Source organism: Mirounga angustirostris, unplaced genomic scaffold (assembly GCF_029215605.1).
Source record: "Mirounga angustirostris isolate CCGP_5_RB_7025 unplaced genomic scaffold, mMirAng1.0.hap1 SCAF_3, whole genome shotgun sequence".
In the NCBI taxonomy this organism is placed as follows: domain Eukaryota; kingdom Metazoa; phylum Chordata; class Mammalia; order Carnivora; family Phocidae; genus Mirounga; species Mirounga angustirostris.
Window position 1 is genome coordinate 152551981 of NW_026991711.1, and position 22688 is coordinate 152574668.

Consider the following 22688-nt stretch of genomic DNA (forward strand, 5'->3'; position numbering starts at 1 on the left):
CGGTTGAGCGTCTGCCTTTAGCTCCGGTTGTGATTCTGGGGTCCTGGGATCGAGCCCCGCATCGAGCTCCCTGCTGGGTGTGTGTGAGGGGGAGCCTGCTTCTCCCTCTCCCTCTGCCTGCCTCTCTATCTCTCTGTCTCTCATGAATAAAGAAGATCTTTAAAAAAAGAGGCTGTTATTATATGCAATTTCTGTTTTTTCCTTTTTAAGACAAAATTTCTTACACTGTCTGCAATTATCAAGCTTTAATTTGTAACCAGAGAAACACAAATTTGACTTTCTATAAAACTATAAAGGGCAGTTTAAAAGCTTTGTAAAAACAAGAGATTATAAGGTTACTTCCCTAAAAAATTATCTTATAGAAAACATTTTGTACCTCATTTCCTTTGCCTCCAGCACTGGACTTCATTTCCTTTGGTTGCTTTGCAAAAAAAGAATAACAGCGTTTAGATGGAGAAGCATTATCAATTAAACATCAAGTTGGTCATACCCATTATAGTGATTTTCTTGGCCACAATTTTGCCTTTTAGAACAGTAACCCAGATGTCTTCTAATTCATGGAAACCTAAGGTAGTTGCCTGGATTCAACAGAAAGAAGCTCTCTGTTTCATCTCATGGGATGTCACTTTAGAAACTTTCACTGAGGTAAGTGAACAAGTTGGCATGCTATTAAGACTATGTTTTTTAGCCGACATTTTGGAAAGAGGAAATCATGCTGGGATGTCTTAAAATCTACTCAGCACTCCTTTGTACCTGGAAGGTAGGATCTGAGCTAAGCTCTGATGATTCTCAATCCCTGTGAAACCAAGCCCAACACAGAAGCCTGGGAAAACAGACGATGGGATAGTGTGCCCTATGGCACAGGAAGCTACTAAATGGCAGTAGAGATGGACACAAAAATGGTCAGGATCTAGATTACTTAATTTAAAAAAGGGCAGACAACAATTTATATAGTGTGTACAATCTGATCCCACTTAAAAAGTACATATACATGTATGTATAAAAGAAGGAAAATCAAAGTAGTTAATAGTGTTACAAGGTAGTGAGAAACAGGTGATTTTTAATTTTTAAATTTTTGCCTCTCTGATTTTCTACATTTAATTTTGTATTAAAAAGCAATTAAAGTTATTATGCAAAAGATAATATATTTGAAAATGCTTTGCAACTAGAAGTGGATTGTAAAAAAGTAAGGTTTTGTTAATTTATATATTATACCTGCTGGAAGAAAGACCTAACCACTTTTTGGTATGTTCCTTGTTCTTTTCCACATGACTTTTTTGAGAGACAGACATCTCTAAGTTAAGGCCTCTCTTACAGCTTTACTTATTAGCAAACATTGTCCATTACTGAAAATTTCTTAAGGATAGAAATTGAACGTAAGCAAAAAGAGCACTAGTTATAAGGATGTATAATATATGACTCATCATTACACTTTATTTATTTATCAGTCTCACACTGGAGGGATTCAGTTAAAAAGAAATGTACTCTTCAATACTAAAGATCAAACAAAAACAAAATCAAAACCAAAAACCAGCATAAATTTGTATGGGTAGATATCTATTAACCTAAATTTTATCTTTTAAAAAGACCGTTTGAGGTTGATTCGGTGGTGCCCCAACACTCAGGTGAGGTACTTCCTAAGTGTTAATAAACCATAAGTAACCTGCGTCTGGCAAGAAAGTGGTAGAGTCTTTGGGAATCTAAGAACTATACAAAGAATTAGAAAGAAAGCAGGAAGAGAACTCTAGGTTAAGAGGAAGTGGTAAAAACAAGAAGCAACAGGGTGAGGCTGGGTCAGAAGCTTTCTAGACATGCCAAAGCAAACTGTATGCAACTGCCATACCCAGGAACATCCTACTTCCTCAAGCCACTCCTAAAATGAAAGCACCTTTGGCCAGACGTGTTGCTGGATATCATTTCTCGGGGAGATTTAAAAAATAAAATCAGGAATGCCTATCCATTATAAGACCAATTATCTCTGTCATCATTATCAAAATATACTGACCAGTTGCTGTCTATATTTAGGTACTATATCACCATTGTTGAGAACTCAGACTTCTGAGTTAAGGTTCCGTGTTCTTTCTGACATTTTTAATTCTTCAATGATGGCATGTTTTACTTCTCAATATGGCCCTTAATCTCATACAAGAAACCCCCCAAACCCAAAATACATTGACTTATAAGGCCTATTTGTGAAGATGTATCTGATTAGGGGAGGGGGAGAAGTTTCTGTAATTGAACTCACCAAATGTCGAAATTCTACCGAGAGACTCCCGTTAGAAGATTCTTCAATGGACATGGCTTTGACATGAGTTCCACAAAGGACAAATCTTCGATTGCTACAGGGAATATCTTAGCTATTTACATGGTCTCAGATAAAATATATTTATGAGAACAGCAAAAAAATTCTAAAATAAATTTCTTACCTTAGAGTTGAAACGTTCCTGTAAAACCAAGGAGATTCCTTAAAATGAGCTATTTTATAGATCTAGTAAAAACTTTCTTTGATACTTTAGAGGATAGTATAATATAGTCATAAATTTTCACTTCAAGACTTAATAGTAAAATTTTTTAAAGTAAGTCTTCATTGGAGTTCTATTAAATGTTTGAACTTCAAAGTCAAATATTTGAAGTACGTTGATATGTAATGTTAGAGAAATACATTTAAAAGTTTGAAATTATTCTATAAAATGAGGAAAATTCTTTTTAAAAAGTCTCACATTTTCATGTTTCAAAATGAAATTAGAAACTTACTTGTCAATTGATGCTTTCACTTTTACCTGATAGTTTAGTTCTGGCAATTTTATTAGTAGTCTGGAAAGACACATAAATAAAGAATCAGAGGCAAAAATGAAAAGTGCCAAGAGCCTTTTTTTATTTAAATATTTAAATATATTTATGTCATATATATAAATCAAATTCAGGTTACCTCTAGTTACATGTTACTGTATTTTAAAAATATCCAATTCATTGTTGAATCACTATACTGCACACCTGAAACTAATATAACACTATATACTAACTATACTGGAATTAAAATAAAAATAATTAAAAATAAAAATGTCCAACTCTTCTTTAGTTTGTCATGTTACTGATGTTGACACCAGCCACTTAATATCGTATTGACAAACATTTGGAAAGTATTTTCAGCTGACGTGCAGTAGCTAATACATTGGCTAGGTCAGAAAAATAGCTATATATTTTGGCTAAAGCCCACATTTGGGTTAAATGTATAAATATAAGAAAAATTCTTTGCAAGTTTATTCATATGGCCCCATTTTATTCTCATACCATAACAAAAATTGTAAGCTTAGAAAAACTAAATGTCTTGATGATCACTGTTTTATGGTTAAAAATACTGAGAAAGACCAGGCCTCTGATGGAATGTGAAAAATTCCAATTCAAGTGCATTTGCAATCTTTAAATACACTATGAAAGTAACAGCAAAAATGTTCATAACTAGAAAAGATCTAACTCCAAACAAACAAGTGATTAAAGATCAGAGTAACAATTCCTTTAATTTCTTCTTCTGGTGTCAGCTCCTCCTCTATTCTTTTGCTTTCCCCAACTCCTTCAAGTTGGAACCTCTGATATACCCTCTCTGTGGGTTCAGTCCAGTTTCAGAAATATTAATTCAATCACTCACTCACTCATCCCAATCATGCACTCATCCCAAACCTCATTCATTCACTCAGCATGTACTGAACTCTTCATCTCCACCCAGTACAGCCCTAGGTATTAGGGAGCTGGTGTAGTGAAGTGTAGGGAAGGGAGAAGTGTGGACATGGCTACATGTAAAAGGAAGAAGTCCAGCTAAATATAGTAGATGGAATATGGAGAATGGTGATAAGCAACTGATGGGCATTAGAGAAATATAATCATAGATGATAGCCCAAACAAAAGTGTGGGTAGAATGTGACAGAGGTTCCTTATAAATTCTGTATGAAGCACCGAATTGGTTTTAGGGTTCAGAATGTGATGTGTGTAGTTGTTAGCAGTGAGGGGTGAGGAGGTCACGTGAAATAGGGTAGGAAGGATCATAGATCAGGATCTGATTCACAGGAAGATGCTGATGACTAAAGGGAGTTCCATATGACCCCTTCCTTTGAAACAGGAAATACTATGGTAGGGAGGGGTTTTAGGGAAAATCTTGAATACTAAGTAAATGATCATCTATCAAGACAGTGGAGATCAGGGCACAGAGAAGAAGGACAGGGACCCAACCAACAGGTGGAAGAGAAAAGCAGGAACACTCAAATCAGGGACTAATGGTCAATGTCCCAGTCATCAGTTCAAACAACATGCAAGGTGATGCCCATTTGGGGGCCTCTTCTACTTGGAACTCTTGGCTGAGCAATCTCTACTCATCTCTCTTTTTGTCCCAAAGAGCATCTTAGACTTATCATATCATCTATGGGGGTGCCTCAAGGAAAAGTAGGATGCCCATCACCCCTCTACCCTTTAGTGTTACTATCTTCTGGGTTATATAGAGATGTTGGGATGAAGAATGAACAACTCTTGAAAATCATGAAATTTTAAAAGAGAACCTGGTCTCTGGCTTTTGTTCTTGGTTCCTAAGTCTTGCTGCAAAATTCACGCAAAGGAAACAATTAAGAATTTCATGTAAAGTATTTAAAATGCACACTGAAGGAAGTGCCACCTCTTTAAAAATGGAGTTCTGAGGTGACGGATGTTAACGAAACTTTTTGTAGTAATCATTTTGCAGTTTATGTAAGCCAAGTCATTATGCTGTACAGCTTAAACTTCTATAGTGTTGCTGCATGTCAATTACATCTCAATAAAATGGAAATGAATAAAATAAAATAAAAATACAATTCTGCTAGTGATATGGGATCAGAAAACCTATCATGGGGCCCTAAATCACTATGTGGCATCTTCACCTCTTGTCCTGGTCAGAGGTAACTTAATTAGGAATTTAAAGCTTGGGAGCCTTGGAGATTGATGCATGATGAAAATCTTTGAAATCTCAAGCTCAAATTCATGATTTTAAGTGTCATTAGGGAAAATGATACATTTTGGTTACTCATGCTAATGGAAAGGATCAAATGCATAGACAAAGCAACAACTCAAAAGCCATATGTCTTTAAATCCGGTACATAGTAAGGATATATTGAAAATTACAGTGTTGAGAGTTTTCATGGAAAATCCTATAAGCTATTTGCTCGGCAATCATAGGGGATGAATGTGCCACTATTATTTCCTGGGTAAGATATTCAAAGCCTTCCATATTCTGTCCCCAATCTATTCAATTCTACCTCTCCCTGCTTCACTTACTTGCAAAACAGACCCAGGAAGTCATTATTTCTGTAGTCTCGCTCTCCTACAATCCCACTTTCCCTCCTCTCTCTGCTCCTCCCTCAAGGTCCTTCCTCGAAAGGACCACAAGACTTCTCCAGACTCTCTAGTCTTCTCCCAAGTTAATCTTTTCAGCAATTGATCCCATGATGCCTGATACTGTGATTCCATCCTTTCATGCTAATATCCCTCGTGTCTTCATCTTTACTGTCATATTCTTTATAAGCAGGGCCCTCATATTAACATTTCTGAGGGTATCTACCATAGCTCAGTGCTGGGCATGCAGGAGGCACTTAATACAGAAGAGTTGAATGAAAGTCCCTAGGAGAGAAATTGGTCTTATTTAAACAGTGGCTGTGGCTCCACAAACAGAGGAAAAGATAGAGCACATTCTGCCTACCTTAGCTTTACAGTGAACTGAATAAGAGTTTTAAGTACCATCGGTCTCTGGGGGTGGGTTGGCATGCATGGCTGTCGCTCAACCACAAATGAGCTAGATTAAAAGGAAATAAAACACGTCATTTGAAAGCATTGAAAATATCGACAGGCTGAAAACCACAGAGAAACAGGATGCTGTCCTCTTAAAAAATCCAAATTTTCTACATTTACAAGACATTCAAACCTCCGTTACGCTCAAATCTTTCTAAAGACTGCTCATAGATAATTACCAGGAGATGGAAAAAATGCCTAAAGATTGTCCTTTAAATAATAACAGTAAATAATTCTTGTTACCCTTGAGTCGAGAATAAAAGCCTATTTTTATCATACTATTTTATCATAAAGTAAAAAGTTAATTTCATGCCATCTTTTAACTGGATATTAGAAATCCTGGTACATAGTTGTGTTTTTTTTTCCCCCTTTGGATGAACTTATACACATAAACATGGCCTCTACCCTTCATTTCTTGGATATATACTTAAGAAGAAATTGCTGAAATCCTTTTCTAAAATGTGAAAAATGAACTTCAGCTGGATGTTGTGCTTGGCTCATAGAAAACTGAATCAGCTTTTGGGAGAGGTGTTGAATAAATAGTGAAGAGCAGAAATGTTTCTAGAACTCTCTGGAGCTTTATTCACTTTACCCTGAGGTTCACTGTTTAACACTTCCCTACCTTCCTTCACCTTAACACCAAAACCCCAGCCAGGGTGTCCTTACAACTCCACAGGACTGAGGCCGCCATGAGACATTTAAATTTACTTACTTCTTAAAAAGGTTGTAGATCAAGAAGGTGACTCTTTCTAGCAGATGTGCTCTTTGCATGGGGATGGGGTCTCCTTCATATGTCATTTTAGTAGACTGTTCCTCTAATTTCTCCAATTGCCTTCTGAGTTGAAACAGACTTTCTGCCAACAGTGTGAAGCTATCAAACAGCAAATGAAAATCAGCAGGTAGTTTTCCCACTTAACAATCTACCATTCTGGGGCACCTGGGTGGCTCAGTCATTAAGCGTCTGCCTTCGGCTCAGGTCATGATCCCAGGGTCCTGGGATCGAGCCCCGCATCGGGCTCCCTGCTCTGCGGGAAGCCTGCTTCTCCCTCTCCCACTCCCCCTGCTTGTGCTCCCTCTCTCGCTGTGTCTCTCTCTGTCAAATAAATAAATAAAATTAAAAAAAAAAAAAAAGCAAGGGGCCTTTCCATTAAAAAAAAATCTACCATTTTAACTGTTAGCCACATTAGCAAGCAATAAATTATTAAATAATTATTCAATTAACAAAATCATTCACTTAATTCCATTAAAGGTTAGTGGCAGTTCTTTATGTTTATTCCCCCAATCCTTTTTTTCCTCTAAGATGCATGACAGATGGAAAATGTTTTCAATGTTTTGTCATTTATACCTGTAGTTATAGAAATCATTTATAAAATTTTGTCAACATCAGGAACCAAATCCCTTTTAATGTTTGTTTAAAAGTCTGTTAAACATATAGATGTTAAGGATATGGCACTCATTAATGGATAAAGAAAGAGCAAATTTAAAACTTTAAAGATACATGATATGAAGAATGTTATGTACAAGAATACTAAAGAAAAAAAAACAATATGAAATTTTTTATGTTTTTCACAAAACATATGTTTTTTACAAATCCTAAGTATTGGCCAAAAATGATCTGTCTGGAGAAAGGTACAGGCTTAGAGTTTTACTCACTATGTGGTGATCTCACCTTGGAAATGAAGGTGGGAACTTGGGCCCGAAGTCTAGGGAAGAGACAGCCTGAAACGGACACCCAAGGGACCATCAACTAGAGAAGAGGTGGGATGTCTGGACAGACTTGGTAAGTCCATCTGGCCCCGACAGCAGCTCTTTCTACTTAGAAGTTTACTCCCCACATAGTGCTATAAAAACATCTGTCCACCCCCCACCAATTTTGGTATAAGCACTGTTATCTCCTAAGTTCTTGATTGCTTCCTTTGTTGTTTATTATTTTTATTATTATATTTTATTTTTATTATGTATTTACTGTTTATTATTACAGTGAGGTTAGAGAATAGAAGTATCTCCCCAAGGACACTCAGTACGTTTTAGTATATGTGGAGCCGAAGCGAGCACACTCAGTATGTTTTAGAAAGAGCCCAATTCCTTACTGTTCTGGAGAAGAAGGCCCGGCAGGGCAGAGGTTTCAGTGCAAATGGCCCCAGTTATGACATATTTCCATTGAACTGAATTGTACCCTTTGAAAGCAATTTTAGATTTCAACTGAATGTTTTCCTTCTTTTTCATTATTTTTTTCTAAGTGTTCTTTCAATCAGATATTTTTATGTCGCATGGATGAGGAAAACCCTATCAACATTTGTTCTTGTAATACAAAGGGTAATATCTGCATATGATTGCCTATGTGCATGCATTGGGGATGTCAGGTCGTAGGAGCCATTTGAGATTTTTCATTTAAATACAAAAATAAATCACTCTGTTGAAAACACAAAACCAGTGTTTAATTCCAGCTTCTTAAGATATACCTTTAAAAACTGAGATATCTTTTCCCAAGCTTTTGAAGCTAGTGCTTCTTACGTCCCTATAGAAAGTTGTATTCATTGCTGGTTTCAAATATTCATTGGAGTCTTTTAAGGTTAATATATTATGGGAGAGAATTAAGCAATTCTTATGCATTCTACAGATTTCTACAGATGCTTTATTTTTGGCCTCAGGGGAATAAGAGTAAAAATACGTATGGTATGCATCGATTTTTTCTCAACCTTGGAGTTCCCAGCGGCTAATAAACCATCAATAACCTCAATGAATTTATGTTTTGGTCTGAGCCTGCCTTCTCTGGCTGAGCGAAACTGAAGTTTTGTACTTCCTGTGGTTTTCACTAGAAACTAAAGTCAATTCGTTTTACCAGTTTTGAAGCTGGTCGAGCCCATTGTGGAGCGGCCCGCCGATGCAGGCGATCTGCTGTCTCCTCTTCCAGTCCTGCAGCTCTTCCATCAGCATGCTGTTCATTAACAAGTCCGTTTCATTTACTATTTGGGTCATCTTACTGAGGGCTTCCTAAAAACAAAGGTGACTACTGAAAAGATTTTCGTGAGATACAACCGAAGTCACTCGTAATTCAACCCGTGAAATGATTTGTCTGACCTGGGGGATAAAGGCTTGGTTAAAATTCTCACCAAATATTTTATCAAATACTACCTTCTATTTATCACAGCACTGCCTTTTCCAACTTTCCATATTAAATTCTTATAATTAAGTAATGTTATTAAAGGAAAAAGCATGATCGCAGTTAACAATCTCATACCATCTCATAATATCATTGAATATCATCTAGTACAAATTCAAATCCATTGAATTTGTAACTCCTGTGACAATATTGGATCTTCTAGTCATACAGCCATATCTCTGCTTTTTAAAAAGACATAAATTAAATTTATATTCTTATAAATATATGCATTTATTCTAAAATGTGGTGACTAAAATTTGAGCCTTTCTGTGTTAGTGTTTTTAGGACTTTATCTGGGTTGAGGGAGGTATAGTGGAGAAGTTTAACTTTCAAAGGCCTAAGGATTAGAAGGTGTGAATTCCTATCCTGGTTTTGTGACAAGCCACGTGAATCTGGAAAAACCACTTGACTTTGCTGGAACTTGGTCTTCTGACCTATACAATGAGGTGATTGGAACAAATTATTTCCAAGGCTCCTTCTGTCTTAAAATCTTATTTCTAAAGCAGAATAAGATAGCACGCATAAAACATATAGCATAGATCTATTATGCATAAATGCATTAAGCTTATCTTGGATTAAATATTGGCATGTTTAAAATCTGATTTCTAACTGTTGAAGTTTATAATGTAGGGTGAAAATAAATTTTACATTTATTTGTGCTCACACAAATTCCTGCACAAAAAATGAAGCTGAACTTTTAGAAATAAACTCTGGATTTATCAGTGACTGCTCAAATTTCAATTGCATTTATTTTCAAGGAGAGATAGAAAGTTGAAATAGAGCTGTTTCCCCCTTTTAAAATATTTCATTGAGCCAGAAAAAGCTTTCTCCTCTCCTTGAAAGGAGGTTAGATTGAATACGTTCAGTTGTCAGTGAACTATCCTGAAATCTATTCAATTACTTAGCATGAGGTCATTTTTCAGAGTGGAAACTGGAATGTTGATTTTTCTAATAAAATTTTAGCGGCCATCAAGTAATATTTTAGTTATACATGTAGTAGAACCCATATCAGCATATTAAGTACAGAAACTAAAATGGTCATGTCTGAAATAGTGGCAAATAAAAACTGGGTAAAATGTTTGCCTTGAAATTAATGGTACAGTAAATGTACTGCATAAACAAGATAGATAAACTCGAGAGAGGGCCAGCTTTGTAAACTTAGGAAGAGAAGCATGGCAAACAGTATGGCACTCTTCCTAGAAACACTGCCGTTTATTCATTCAGCTTAAATAAAACTGAATGAATCCAAGAGCTTGATTCTTTTCAGTGGGAGCAGAATATAGGAAAAGGGGAAAAAGAGGCAAAAGGCCAACTTAACGTTCTTCACTAACCTTTCTCTTGAAGTCGAGACTGTTAAGCATTTCTTGAAGAGTCAAAATTTCCTGATTCATTAGGGCATTGTTCTTGTCCCCCTGATCTGTGAAGGAAAAGAGATGAGATTTAGAGTCCTCTCCAAGGCGAAGCTCTCTGTCCCGAAAGCCAAGTCTGATGCAATCCCCATCCTTAAGTCCTAAGATACAAGAGACTAAATGCGGCCATTGCAGAAGAGCTTGAAAGTAAGTCCCTATCTGTTCATTTGCCAAGAAGGATCACCTCCAAGCAAGCCAGGGAGGAGCTCTCTATCTTACAGACCTTGACAGAAGACCATTCCTCACACCATTCTCCTTTTTGGGGTGGGGAGAGGGTTAAAAAGGTTTTTGAAATGCATTCCTTTTTAGACACCTCTACACTGACAATAACCCTACCTAGCTGGCATAAGTAGGAAAGGGGCCATCTTTGTGCCCATTATTAAATCATATTTGATTCTTCCTGATCCCTTTACCCACCTGTTCCCGCTCTACTTTTTATCCAGGAATTACAGAAAACTGCCTGGAAGGGTTGCAGTTTTATCCACTTAGTCTCATGAACTAATAAAGACTAAATCCTTTGCTCCCCCCCCCAACCTTTTTTTTCCTTTGCAAAATGGGCTTGCCTCACAGTAAAACTAGAAGTCGGAAAGAATTACAAAGGAAGAAAAATCTCTGACTGAAAAAACCCCAAATGGCTTATCCTCTTAAATGGGAGACATGGAATAAACATTTATACTCTTTAACTTGAACCTTTAACTTTATTGGTCTACAGCAAGTGATTGTTTATACCAACCCTCTTGTTTATGCAGAGTGAAGGTCGGAAATGCCGGTCTGACTTGAGTAATTGTGAAAAAGAGACTGCAAAACAACATTGTGCCAAATTTCTCCACAAAACAGCACTGAAATCCGGGAAATCATTCCTGGTTGTATTAATTCACAAACTTTCTAATTCCTAGATCCCACGTGTAGCAAAATCTTGCTCATATATAGTCTTTCATAAACCCAAAACTTCATTTTCTAATGCTTTTCAGTCTTCACCAGCAAGATACAACTTGTTTCCTGTGCATCTTTCATTTCACTTAAAACATTTCATTTCACTTATAACCAACAAAATGAATACTTAAAGTTGATGTTAATGACAGAATGAGCATTTTTTATTCTTCGTAATGCTCATGAAGTACTAATTATAGTAATTGTCATATATTAAGTCCAAAATAATTTTATTGTTTAATGTATTTTGTTACATCCTACTTCTTTTTTTTTTTTTAAGATTTTTATTTATTTATTCATGAGAGACAGAGAGAGGCAAAGGGAGAAGCAGGCTTCCCGCCGAGCAGGGAGCCCGATGCGGGGCTCCATCCCAGGACCCTGGGATCACGATCTGAGCCGAAGGCAGACGCTTAACCATCTGAGCCACCCAGGCGCCCACATCCTACTTCTTAAATTGGTGGTTCACATATGAGATTTCGGGTGAGACTGCTTCCTTTTCTTTTTTTTTTTTTTTGAAGATTCCATTTATTTATTTGACAGAGAGAGACACAGCGAGAGAGGAAATACAAGCAGGGGGAGTGGGAGAGGGAGAGGGAGAAGCAGGCTTCCCGTGGAGCAGGGAGCCCGATGCGGGACTCAATCCCAGGACCCTAAGATCATGACCTGAGCGGAAGGCAGACACTTAATGATTGAGCCACCCAGGCGCCCTGGGTGAGACTGCTTTCAGTGGACTGTAACGCTTGGTGAAATTGGCAGTTGTAAACATTTTTAGGATCACGATCCCTCTGATAAGCTCTGATAATCCCCAGGTTTGTGCCATTTCTTCTGAAGGGAAAAACTGTACATATAAGCAACTATGAACATTTTAAAGATTATTTATTTATTTAAGAGAGTGAGCGAGCAGGGGAAGGGACGGAGGGGAAGCGAGAGGGACAAGCAGACTCCACTCTAAGTGCAGAGCCCAATGCGGGGCTCGATCCCACGACCCTGAGATCATGATCTGAGCTAAAATCAGGAGTCATTTGCTTAACTGACTGAGCCACCCATGTGTCCTGCAACTACAAACATTTTAAATATTATTTCCTGGGAGTCAATACATCCTGGAGATGCCAGGATAACACATCACTCCTCACCTATGCCAAACAAGATTCCTATCCTAATATCCTCACTTTTAAATCTGAGATAAAAGTGAAGCGCTTGGTCACAATCATCCATACTTCCTTCCAGATAAATTTTAAGTTAACATTTCAATAGTTAAAGATGCTTCTGTAAATAAAAGATTTCTATCCAATTTGTTTTTAAGAATTATTTAAAAATAATTTTAGAATTACAAAAGAGTTGCAAAAATAGTAGAGTTCCCATCTGCCCTTTATCCAGCTTCCTCTAATATCTTACATCAGCATAGTACAGTTATCGAAGCCAGCAAATTAACATTGGTACAGTCCTATTAACAATCCTGTTAATCTCAATCTAATTGGAATTTCTCTGATTCTCCCACTAATGGGAACACACTTCAAACGATCAATCCTGTTACTTGTAAATTTTAGACACTGTAAATATTCTCATTCTTCCTTTCTATTTTTTAAAAAAACATCAAATTGTAAACAAATTCAATGTTTAATCACAAAGATATAGTCAAACAATTGCAGTGTCCTTACATTTTGACATTTATACAGTTATTGAAATTATGTTTTTGAAGATTTTTATGATATGGGAAAATACTTAAAACTTCAGAATGCAATACACAAACCTATGTAAAGGATTATCTCAAGTTTGTTGCAAATAAATAGATATGTGTGTATTTGAATGTATAGGGAAACTGTTGGAAGGAGACATACTAACATTTTGACAGTGTTTATCTACAGATAGTGGAATTTTGTGTGATTTTTTATTTTTTAATGCTTTTGTCTATATTCCAAATTTCCTACAGTGAATCACATTCTACCTATAATTAAAAAAAAATTTTTTTAAAGCAGTCTCCACACCAGTGTGGAGCTTGAACTCATGAACCTGAGATCAAGAGTCGTGGGCTTTATCGACTGAGCCAGCCAGATGCCTTATGTTTCTACTTACAATCTTAAAAAACATATTAAAAAACTCACCTAGGGATGACATTAGTAATTTCCTGATCATACTAGGCAACTATCATTACTTTTCTTAGTCATGATAATGATGTCTTGATTCTATAGGAGAATGTTTTTAGTTTTTGGAGATATGTGCTTAAAGTAGGAGTGATTTCTCATGAGCTTTATAATTTATTTTGAATTGGTTGGTAAAAAAAATATATTTATATGGAAAGAAAAGGAGGAAGCAAAATACTCCTCTCCTGTACTATCTCTTTAAAACAAAAACAAAAGCACTTCCCTTAAGGAGGTAGATCAATTTGTCAATTTTGTCAGTATAAAGAGGAAATCCTAGTCATGTTGTCTTTATGTCCCTAAGTAGAATTATAGACAAAATAAAAACTTACCCATTGTCTGAATTGTTTTATACCTGTAGTCAAATTCATCTTGCAGGTCTTCTAAATATTTGGTGTCTTGTTCTGTCATCTTTTTACAAAAGAAAACATACTCACTCTGTTGTTTTAATTAAGCATGTCAGTGAAACATCATCATCAGTATTTCCAAGTATGCTGTTTGGTGCTTCCGGCCTCTAGTCACGTCCTGGACTAAGTGTATAGAACCTACATTTCTAAAGAGCAATACCCATGAAGGTTGAATAGCACTGGAAGAACCAGACTAAATCTGCTTTTCCATTTGTACTTCCTGATCATTTGGAAATCTTTCAGCATCTTGCCTCTTATTTCTCATTTAGTTCCAAATGACTCTACTAATGTCTTTTATTTTGCTGGAGAATATGGATACCTTTTCCCTTTTAGTCCCATATAACTCTGCATTAACGTACCAATTATCTTTTCACTTAAAGTCTCCATTCTAATCTGCTGTAGTTTATGGCAATTCAGTCTACATTTTTCCCCCTCTCTACTTCTTAGAAAAATATCCCTGTGTCTTGTTTCTGTTTTGAGATTTCACTTTGCTCTTCTCCAAACCTGGTGATGGCTGTCTGCTCATAATAGGTATTAAGTGCCAAGATCTGGGCTAAAGGCTTTTCTTATATTATCTCATATAGTCCTTCACAGCAATCCTGTGATGGTGGTCATCCTCACTTTTATAGACAAATGCAGAGATTTACAATGTGAAGGTTTAGAAGCATGGAGTTTGGTGAGGTAGGCCCAGTCTCCAGTAAATTAAAGCTGAAAAGTTCCCCCCCAAGAAATCTTTTCTAATATGAACATAGTATGTGAAAGATAGTTATTTTATTATCAAATTGCCCTGTGATTTCTGTAAGGACTAACTTTGGGCACAGTTAGATGTTTGGGGGCAATAGCTAGCCTTGCTTGGTTTCTATGAGCTTACTCACCTGCACACTATTTTTAATGGCAGCCACTTTGTGCTCCACATTCCTCTGCCTTTCTGAGACTGAAGAACTTTGTAAGGATTTCTCCAGAGGTCCCTGGAAAAAGAATGTCTTGAAATTTCAATGATATGAATAAAACAAGTTTATGATATGTGTAGTATATGTAGTATACTTTGAAATGATGTTTGAATTTATAGGATATGGAATACTACACAGCCATTAAAAAGCATACTTTATTTAATGACATTTAAAGTAGCATTACGTTGTTAAGAAATAGAGCAAATTATAAAAACACCATGTATTTATGATCCCTCTTCCTTATATATATGTATGTATAAATATATGGGTATATGTATAGACATGTAAACTCAAGTACATATGATTGGAAGAACACACACACCAAAACATTATCAATATGTAAGTGGAATTACAGATGATTCTGTGGCTTAAACTTCTTTTCCTAATTTTCTATAACAGACTTACGTTGCTTTTGAAATTCTCTAAAATGAATACATGTAATTTAAAAATGAGTATAGCAAAACTACATTAAATTGGACTTAAATTCAGAATTAGGGATGTTGACTCTGCTAGGATGAGATTTACTTTTACACTGGAACAAAGGGAATTCACTAAAGAATATCTAAAAATGTTAGCCTAAATAGAAAGGCTAACCAACCTTTCCACGCACCATTTCTTGGTCATTCAAATAATCTAACATTGAGTGTTCCTTAGATATAAAGACACTGAATGTGTTCCTTAGATATCAAGCCACATAGATACCCAGTTAGAATGTCAGCAACCTTTGCCTTAGAGTTGGGAGAAGAGCTCCAGTTAGAAAGGCTGATGACTTGACTAAGCAAATCAGTGGTGGAACCTCAAGTAGAACTAATGTGGTTGGCTACAAATCAAGTGTTCTTTCAACCAAACCACATTCTTCAGATTGGAAAAATAGTTATAAAATCCCTCTCTCTCTCTCTCTTTCTCTCTCTCTCTCTATATATATGCTTCCATGTATTTGTATATTGGTTTGAAGGTTTGAAATTTTTGTGGTAGTATGTGGTACTGGCAGATTGTTTGTAGTTTCTAATTTGACTGATACCTGACATTTGAAGACAACACCCACACCCACACCCCTCCCCCCCCCCCACACACTAAAATGACTGGAGATAAGAGGGATATAGAAAAGGATAGCTGAGAATATATGTGAGAATATCATATATTAGTAGTAAGAGCATCTTAATTTTTACCTAAAATGCACTGAATCAAACTATATTTACTTTAGAAGCACTATACTTTAGATTTTAAATTAAATAAAAATATTATCCTTTATCTAAAAAAGAAGAGCAAATTGTTAAAATTTCATATTTTTCCAAAAACAACCATAACACGACAATAACTAAGTCTAAACATTCTTAACAGCTCAAAAAAGATACTTTCCTGGGACCTTTAGAAATACATATAGTGGTGTGATTTACTAAATTATGGAGGACATCATCTGGAAACTGATTACTTACATACTCTTTCCTTTTTATAAGGATTAACTGAAAAAGTATTCCCAAGGACTTCATTGATCCCTCTACTTGTCTTTGATAGGGGCTCTGAATTCACTGAGAATAGTGTGATAAAATATAATCTAAAATACAGCAGGGCAAAGTACATTGAAACAATCAACAAGCAAGTATTTATGGAGTTTCCATAAGATAAAATTTTGTATGTGTAGTTTTGGACTGGTGGGGGGTAGGAAATCGGGAGCCATAGAAGGTTTTGACAAAGATCAGTCCCTGAGGATAATCATGCTGAGGGAAGCAAAGTCCAAACGGTAGTTAGGAATTCAGCTAGGAGGCAGTTAACTATATTCCTCAACTGATATTGTAAGACCATGGACCAGAGTGTGACCAATGGAAACAGAAAAGAATGTATAGAGAGGAGTCCAGAAACAAACTCTAGAAAGCCTTGGTAATTATCTCAGTATGAAGGCAGAGAAAAGGAATTACTCGAAGATGATCCTAAGATCTTGATTCCAAGTGACTGGAAGGATGGTGGCACCATTAACACAGGGAGAAGGAGCTGATGGGGAAGAAGGTAAGAATTTCTGTTTCAGAAAAATGGAGTTCCAAGTGATAACAAGACCACAAGTTCAGAAAATATTACCTGAACGGGCATGTTGGCTGCAGCCAATATTCTCCTCTCTTCCCTTAAACAATTCGAAATAACCACAGCTACGTGCATTGGATTTCCATGAAATTTTCCCTGGAAAAAAAGTGAGCAAAAACAAACATAAAAGCTTAAATATATACATCATATGAAAACATCACTACTTGTAAATCAAAAATAATCTCTCAATAAATATACGAAACTATTTGGGATTTGTTTCAACAATCTATTCTAAAGCCACAGAAACATGTATTGTGAAACTCCTATGGAGCATATTGCTCTCTCTTCAAAAATCATTTTTAATAATTAAAAATAATTCTTGAACACCCCTTAGGAAAGGCCCTGAACACACACTCGGGAGGATCCGTTTATTTTAGGCTTAGGATAGGTTCTAGGTAAAAGAGTTACTTCTTTGTAAATGATTATGCACCGGGGTGCTCCAGCCGTTCGCCCGTTCACTCTGTGCTCCGTGGTAAGTTTAAAGCATTCTTTGGTCCCTGTTTACCGTTGTTCATGTTAACTAGCTTATAACTATATGAATTTACTAGAGGGAGACTATCACACATTTCAGCAACAATATTTTTATCACACCTAAGCATATACATTTTTTACTACCCGGGCTAATGGTGCAGAACTTGGAACTGGCAGCCTATGGGCTTAATTCAGCCGGTCGGTACGCCATGTGAGTTAAATATTATAATCCCTTCAGGAGGAGCATGTACCTCCCACAGCTGCCATTGTATCCACCACTGAGAAACCCAGGCACTAATAATTTGCCTTACCTGCCAAGACCCTGTAGGAGTTTCAGCTGTCTGGGTTTATAGGACTGATCCCAACAACACCATCATTTTAGTCAATAGTGTTAAACGTCTTTGTTAATAGACCTTTTCCAAGCCAGGGTTAACAGGAAGCTTCATAAATGTAGACAAATACATTTATTTAGTTTCCCTCTACCCTCCTCTCTGAAGGACGTGCTAATTAGCTACGAAATGGTCAAACGGGTCAATAAGAGAAAAAAAATAAAATAACTATCCATAAAGTGGAAAATTAACAATTAATCAAAAGGAAGATTATACAGATTATACAGACTGACAAACCAAAGGGTCTTTCAAGGGACGAAATGAGGTTGTAAACATTTTTATGACCTTCACTGCTGCCACAGTTTTATTAGATGATGCACATTAATTAGGACATTGATTTGTAAAACGAGGGTAAACACCAAGTTTCTGAGTTCCTGCTCTTCCATATTCTACAGGCTTCAAAACTCTTTTTTCCCTTTTAAATCAGAAAGCTCCAAAGAAAAAAATAAAAATGAATTGACAGAAGTTCATAAGGTAAAGAAATTAAAATGATCCTTTTTATTAAGCAGAGATACGAAATTTCCCATTTCTGCATGCTGACAATTTCAGATTCTCTCTAGTTAGAATTTGTTCCTGTTGGTTGTTAATTTTCCTATCTACTGATGTTTTCCATATACCTTCCATTCAACTTCCCAAGAAAAAACAATGTTTTCTCATTTTGCCTTTATTTTGCAAATATTCCATTGTTAAAAATAAAGGGCTTCTTCTGGGGCTCCTTTGGAGGCTCTGTTACTTATGTAAATTTGAAAACTCCTCTTCCTGTCCAAGATCTGGAGTTCCTGTAAGACCCTGAGAATCACTCTTATTTGTCCTTGTTTTTCTCACCATTATAGGAGCTTTTCCATGATCATTCAGATATTATCTTTCTACATTTGTCAGCTCCATTGTGCACATTTTCCTTTTCCTTTCCTACTTGAACTGTTTACCTTCCCTTTCAGATTCAGTTTCCCCTCATGTCTTAGAAGGTTAAACTATTCATTTTTCTCCCTTGTTCAGAGCACAAGATCACCATCGTGTCCATCTAGGCTATCTTTTCACTTTCCTTTTGCATTTTTCCTAACTTAGTCCCTCCCTTAAATGTATGAGACAAAAACTTCTTATGGAAAATTGATCATTATAGATTCAAAACCAAATTAGTGCTTTTTATTTTTGTAAATATCAAAGATGTACTCATGTTCACCTTTCAGTTACCACGTATATGGGCCTCAAAAAAAAAAAAAAAAAAGCAACCAAAACCAAACCAAACCAAAACAAAAAAACACCCCTGAGCGTGTGTTGGTGGGAGGAAGAGAACACCAGAGAGAAAAAAACTGCACATTTTCTGTTGTGTGTCTCTCTTGTCTCATGCATGTATAGTGCATATATCTTCTGCTCTGTATCTTGTCTTTCCCCAAGTGGCAATGAATAGAAGTTTCTATTTTAGTGAAGTCAAACTTATTAATTCTTCTCTTTATGGTTAGTGCTTTTTATGACTTATGAAATGTTTCCCTAACCTCCAGTCATGGAGGTTGTTTTCCCTCTGTTAAGTCTTTATAGTGTTGTCTTTCATTGTAATTCAGTTGGAGTTTGCTAATAATGAGAGGTCTTTTTCACATTTTTCTATATGGATACTCCGTTCTGACTGTATTTCTTGAACATTCTGTTTTTTCACCATGCTCTGCTGGGCCAACACTTTTCATAAGTCAAGATCCACATGTGGATGGGTTTGCTTCTGAGCTCTATTCTATCTTAGAATTCTATCTCTGTTTTGTCAACAGCCTATTTTAATTACTAGAGCTCTATAATAAATTTTGATGTCAAGTAGGTGTCTTTGCATTTCCATATAAATTTTAGAACCAGCTCGTCAACCTGCGCACATACATATAACTATGTTGAGAATTTGAATGGCACTATATTTTTAGATACATTTGGGAGACTTGGCATCTTTATAATTGTATTCTAATCCATTTATTGGGGTCTTCTTTAATGTTTCTCTATTAAGCATTATAATTATCTATGAGGATCTTACACATTTTTTGTTAGGTTTATTTCCATATAATTGGTATTTTGATAACAAAATAAATAGTATCTTTCTTTCCTAATTGTTTTTGCTGGCATGTAGAAATATATTTGACTTCCATATATTGATTTGGAAGCTAGCAACTTTGCTAAACTCTTATTGACTCTAATAATGTGTTTTTAGTATCTCAACAATTCTAACAATTTATCTGTAGACTCTCTTGGATTTTCCACATACATAAATCATATCTTGTGTGAATATTGATAACATTTTTTCCCTTTTCTAACATCTAACTTCCATCAGAATTTTACCTTCATCCTAAGTCTTACTTAGAAATGTACTGGTTAATTTCCAAACATAGGGGTTTTCTACTTCTCTGGTTTTTTAACTGATTTTTTAAAAGGATTTTATTTATTTATTTTATTTTAGAGAGAGAGAGTGAGCTCTCGAGTGGGCCACTAGGGGCGGAGGGAAAGGGAGAGAGAGAGAATCTTAAGCAGGCTCCACGCCAATCCTGAGATCGTGACCTGAGACAAAACCAAGAGTCAGAGGCTTAACCAACTGAGCCACCCAGGCGCTCCTTAACTGATTTTTTAAATAGATTTAAAAAATTCTAATCAGAGTAGATGTTCTGAGTGACTTCAACCACTTCAAATTTGCTGAGACTTGCTCTGTGGCCCAGCAGATGCACCTCTCATAAGCTTGTGGAGATTGCGAAGTCTGCAGTTGTTCACTGCAAATGTCTTATCCAGGCTCATGAACCCAAGTTTGTTCATTGTTTTGTTCAAATTTCTGCATCCTTGTGGATTTTGTTTCCTGGTTAATTTCATCAATTGTTGAAAGAGGTGTGTTAAAATCTATTCTGTGGCTTTTTGTCCTGGTAATGCTGCCCCACACACTCAGACTTACCCATTACTAGTGAGTCAAGCCTCCCATTTCTGTGACCTGAACTTTAATGATGCTTTTAGCTTTGAAGCAAAAATATAAACGATGACATAATGCTTTTTATCACTTGGGATTTTTATTTTATCCTTCCTGAAAGGACTGGATTTATTTCTATGGAGATATAAATATTTAAAATCACACAGCAGTACTGTGCATATATAAAAAGGGTAAATACATGTGAAGTAAATTGGTTAATGTATTCCTAAAACTTCTTCATATACTTAGAATTCAAATTTTCTGAATCTCTCTTCAACTTAGACTCATTGGAATTCATGTTTTTCCATAAAATAATGTCCTCTGGGACATCAAAAATATCAGTGAGGCAGCATTTCCGTAAAGTGTTCACAACTACTGTCTCCATCCTGTAAGTTTTGATGCGGACACTTTCCTGATCTTACCAGAAGTTCTTAATAGAAAATCTTCCGACAAGAACCAGGACTCACACTCCTTCTGCAAGTGGTCCTTAATGGTTTGTTCACAGAAACATGGAGGGATTGTAGTGGCCTAGTCATGCCATCATGATTCACAACCATATCACTAAGCTTTTAGATGAAATTATTATTTAACTGCTCAGAAACACATCCATAAAATCACTGAAGACTAGAAAACATAGTAGGTTCCTCGATGGCTATTCCAGAAGACTTCTAACCAGCCCTTTATCAGCTCAACCATTAACCATACTCTTTGGGTCCACTCCCAATATTTTAAAAGAACTTCTTCTTAGACATTGTTTAAATTAAATTAAATATGGCAGTAACTTCAACAATTGGCAGGTATAAGATTACAGTGACACACTGCTTGTCATAACTCAAACTCATATTCTTGATCCCTTTAAAGATCATTTTGCATTGACAGTGTAATTTTAAGTCTCCTCAAAGAAGACAAATTCTCACACCAGGCATTACCTATTTGATTAAACACATATTGAACTTTTTCCTCAATGGCATCATGCTGGAAGTTAAGTGCATTCTGTTCCAAATCAGCAGGAAATTTCTGATAAATGGATATCATACATCTTCAAGATAGTTCCTTGCAATGCAGGATTCATTTACTCTAGCTTCCTATCACACTGAGATTGCATTCACCTATTGTGAGGAATTTGGCAATTTCTCTTGACACTGTTGCTTTGTGTATGGTAGGCAATCCTTTTGCATGAATCTCAGTAATAAAATATAACATGACTTCTTCTGCCTATGTGCATCTTTCTTCCTTTCTTGCATCCTATAAAGCACTTCACTGTTACTTTCCATGAAAATATGGAATTTAGGATCATCCATCCAGTGACAAATAATTTGCTTAACAAATATCAAATTTATACCCTGCTGATTTGTTCCCACCCCATTCTGCATACATGATAGCTGTTTGTTTCAATCCTAAAGCAGTATCATACTGATGACACTTTAAACAGCAATTAAACTCAACATATGCTACGCCAATAGTGCACATCATTCAACTGAAGTGACAACAACACGAAGAGCTGTGACCCAATTTCACATCACTGGCCATGACAATGACATTGTGTTTGCCACCTGACAACAATAAGTAAGAGATGCTATTGATTATAAGATGCATTTTCATTTCAGAGATTAAAATGCTGAAAAAAAAGGAGTCTTAGAATTAATAAATATGCTGTTTTATTCTTGTTCCTGCTTTATACTAAATTCTTTAGCTTTCCTTCAAATTCCTCTTCTCTTACCCTTCCATCTAATTTCTAATTTTGACTCATCACTAAAGAGGGACTAGTTCATCTGCTTTTTTTTCTCCCAAAAGGTCCAAGGAGTACCAGAATCAGAGGTAAAGGATATGAGAAGTCTTGCTTAAAATAATCTCCTTCAGGGCTCCTGGGTGGCTCAGTCAGTTAAGCGACTGCCTTCGGCTCAGGTCATGATCCCGGGGTCCTGGGATCAAGTCCCACATTGGGCTCCCTGCTCTGCGTGGAGCCTGCTTCTCCCTCTCCCACTCCCCCTTCTTGTGTTCCCTCTCTCGCTGTGTCTCTCTCTGTCAAA

General features: G+C 36.3%; 1 protein-coding gene across 6 annotated transcripts in view; it reads right to left on the minus strand.

Moving 5' to 3' along the window:
* STAT4 (signal transducer and activator of transcription 4) overlaps positions 1-22688 on the minus strand; it is a 99053-nt gene that overhangs the window by 21157 nt on the left and 55208 nt on the right. For all 6 annotated transcript variants that reach the window (XR_010410250.1, XR_010410249.1, XM_064586832.1 and 3 more), the window contains exons 4-14: positions 16876-16974; positions 14728-14820; positions 13778-13856; positions 10300-10385; positions 8648-8799; positions 6518-6676; positions 5717-5809; positions 2755-2814; positions 2427-2444; positions 2246-2339; positions 377-421 (exon numbers count right to left, since the gene is read on the minus strand). Coding sequence is in view for 4 of the 6 variants with exons in the window: in XM_064586832.1 (XP_064442902.1) it covers positions 377-421; positions 2246-2339; positions 2427-2444; positions 2755-2814; positions 5717-5809; positions 6518-6676; positions 8648-8799; positions 10300-10385; positions 13778-13856; positions 14728-14820; positions 16876-16974 (978 nt within the window). In the remaining 2 variants the exon portion in view is untranslated. The remainder of the gene's footprint in view (positions 1-376; positions 422-2245; positions 2340-2426; positions 2445-2754; positions 2815-5716; positions 5810-6517; positions 6677-8647; positions 8800-10299; positions 10386-13777; positions 13857-14727; positions 14821-16875; positions 16975-22688) is intronic.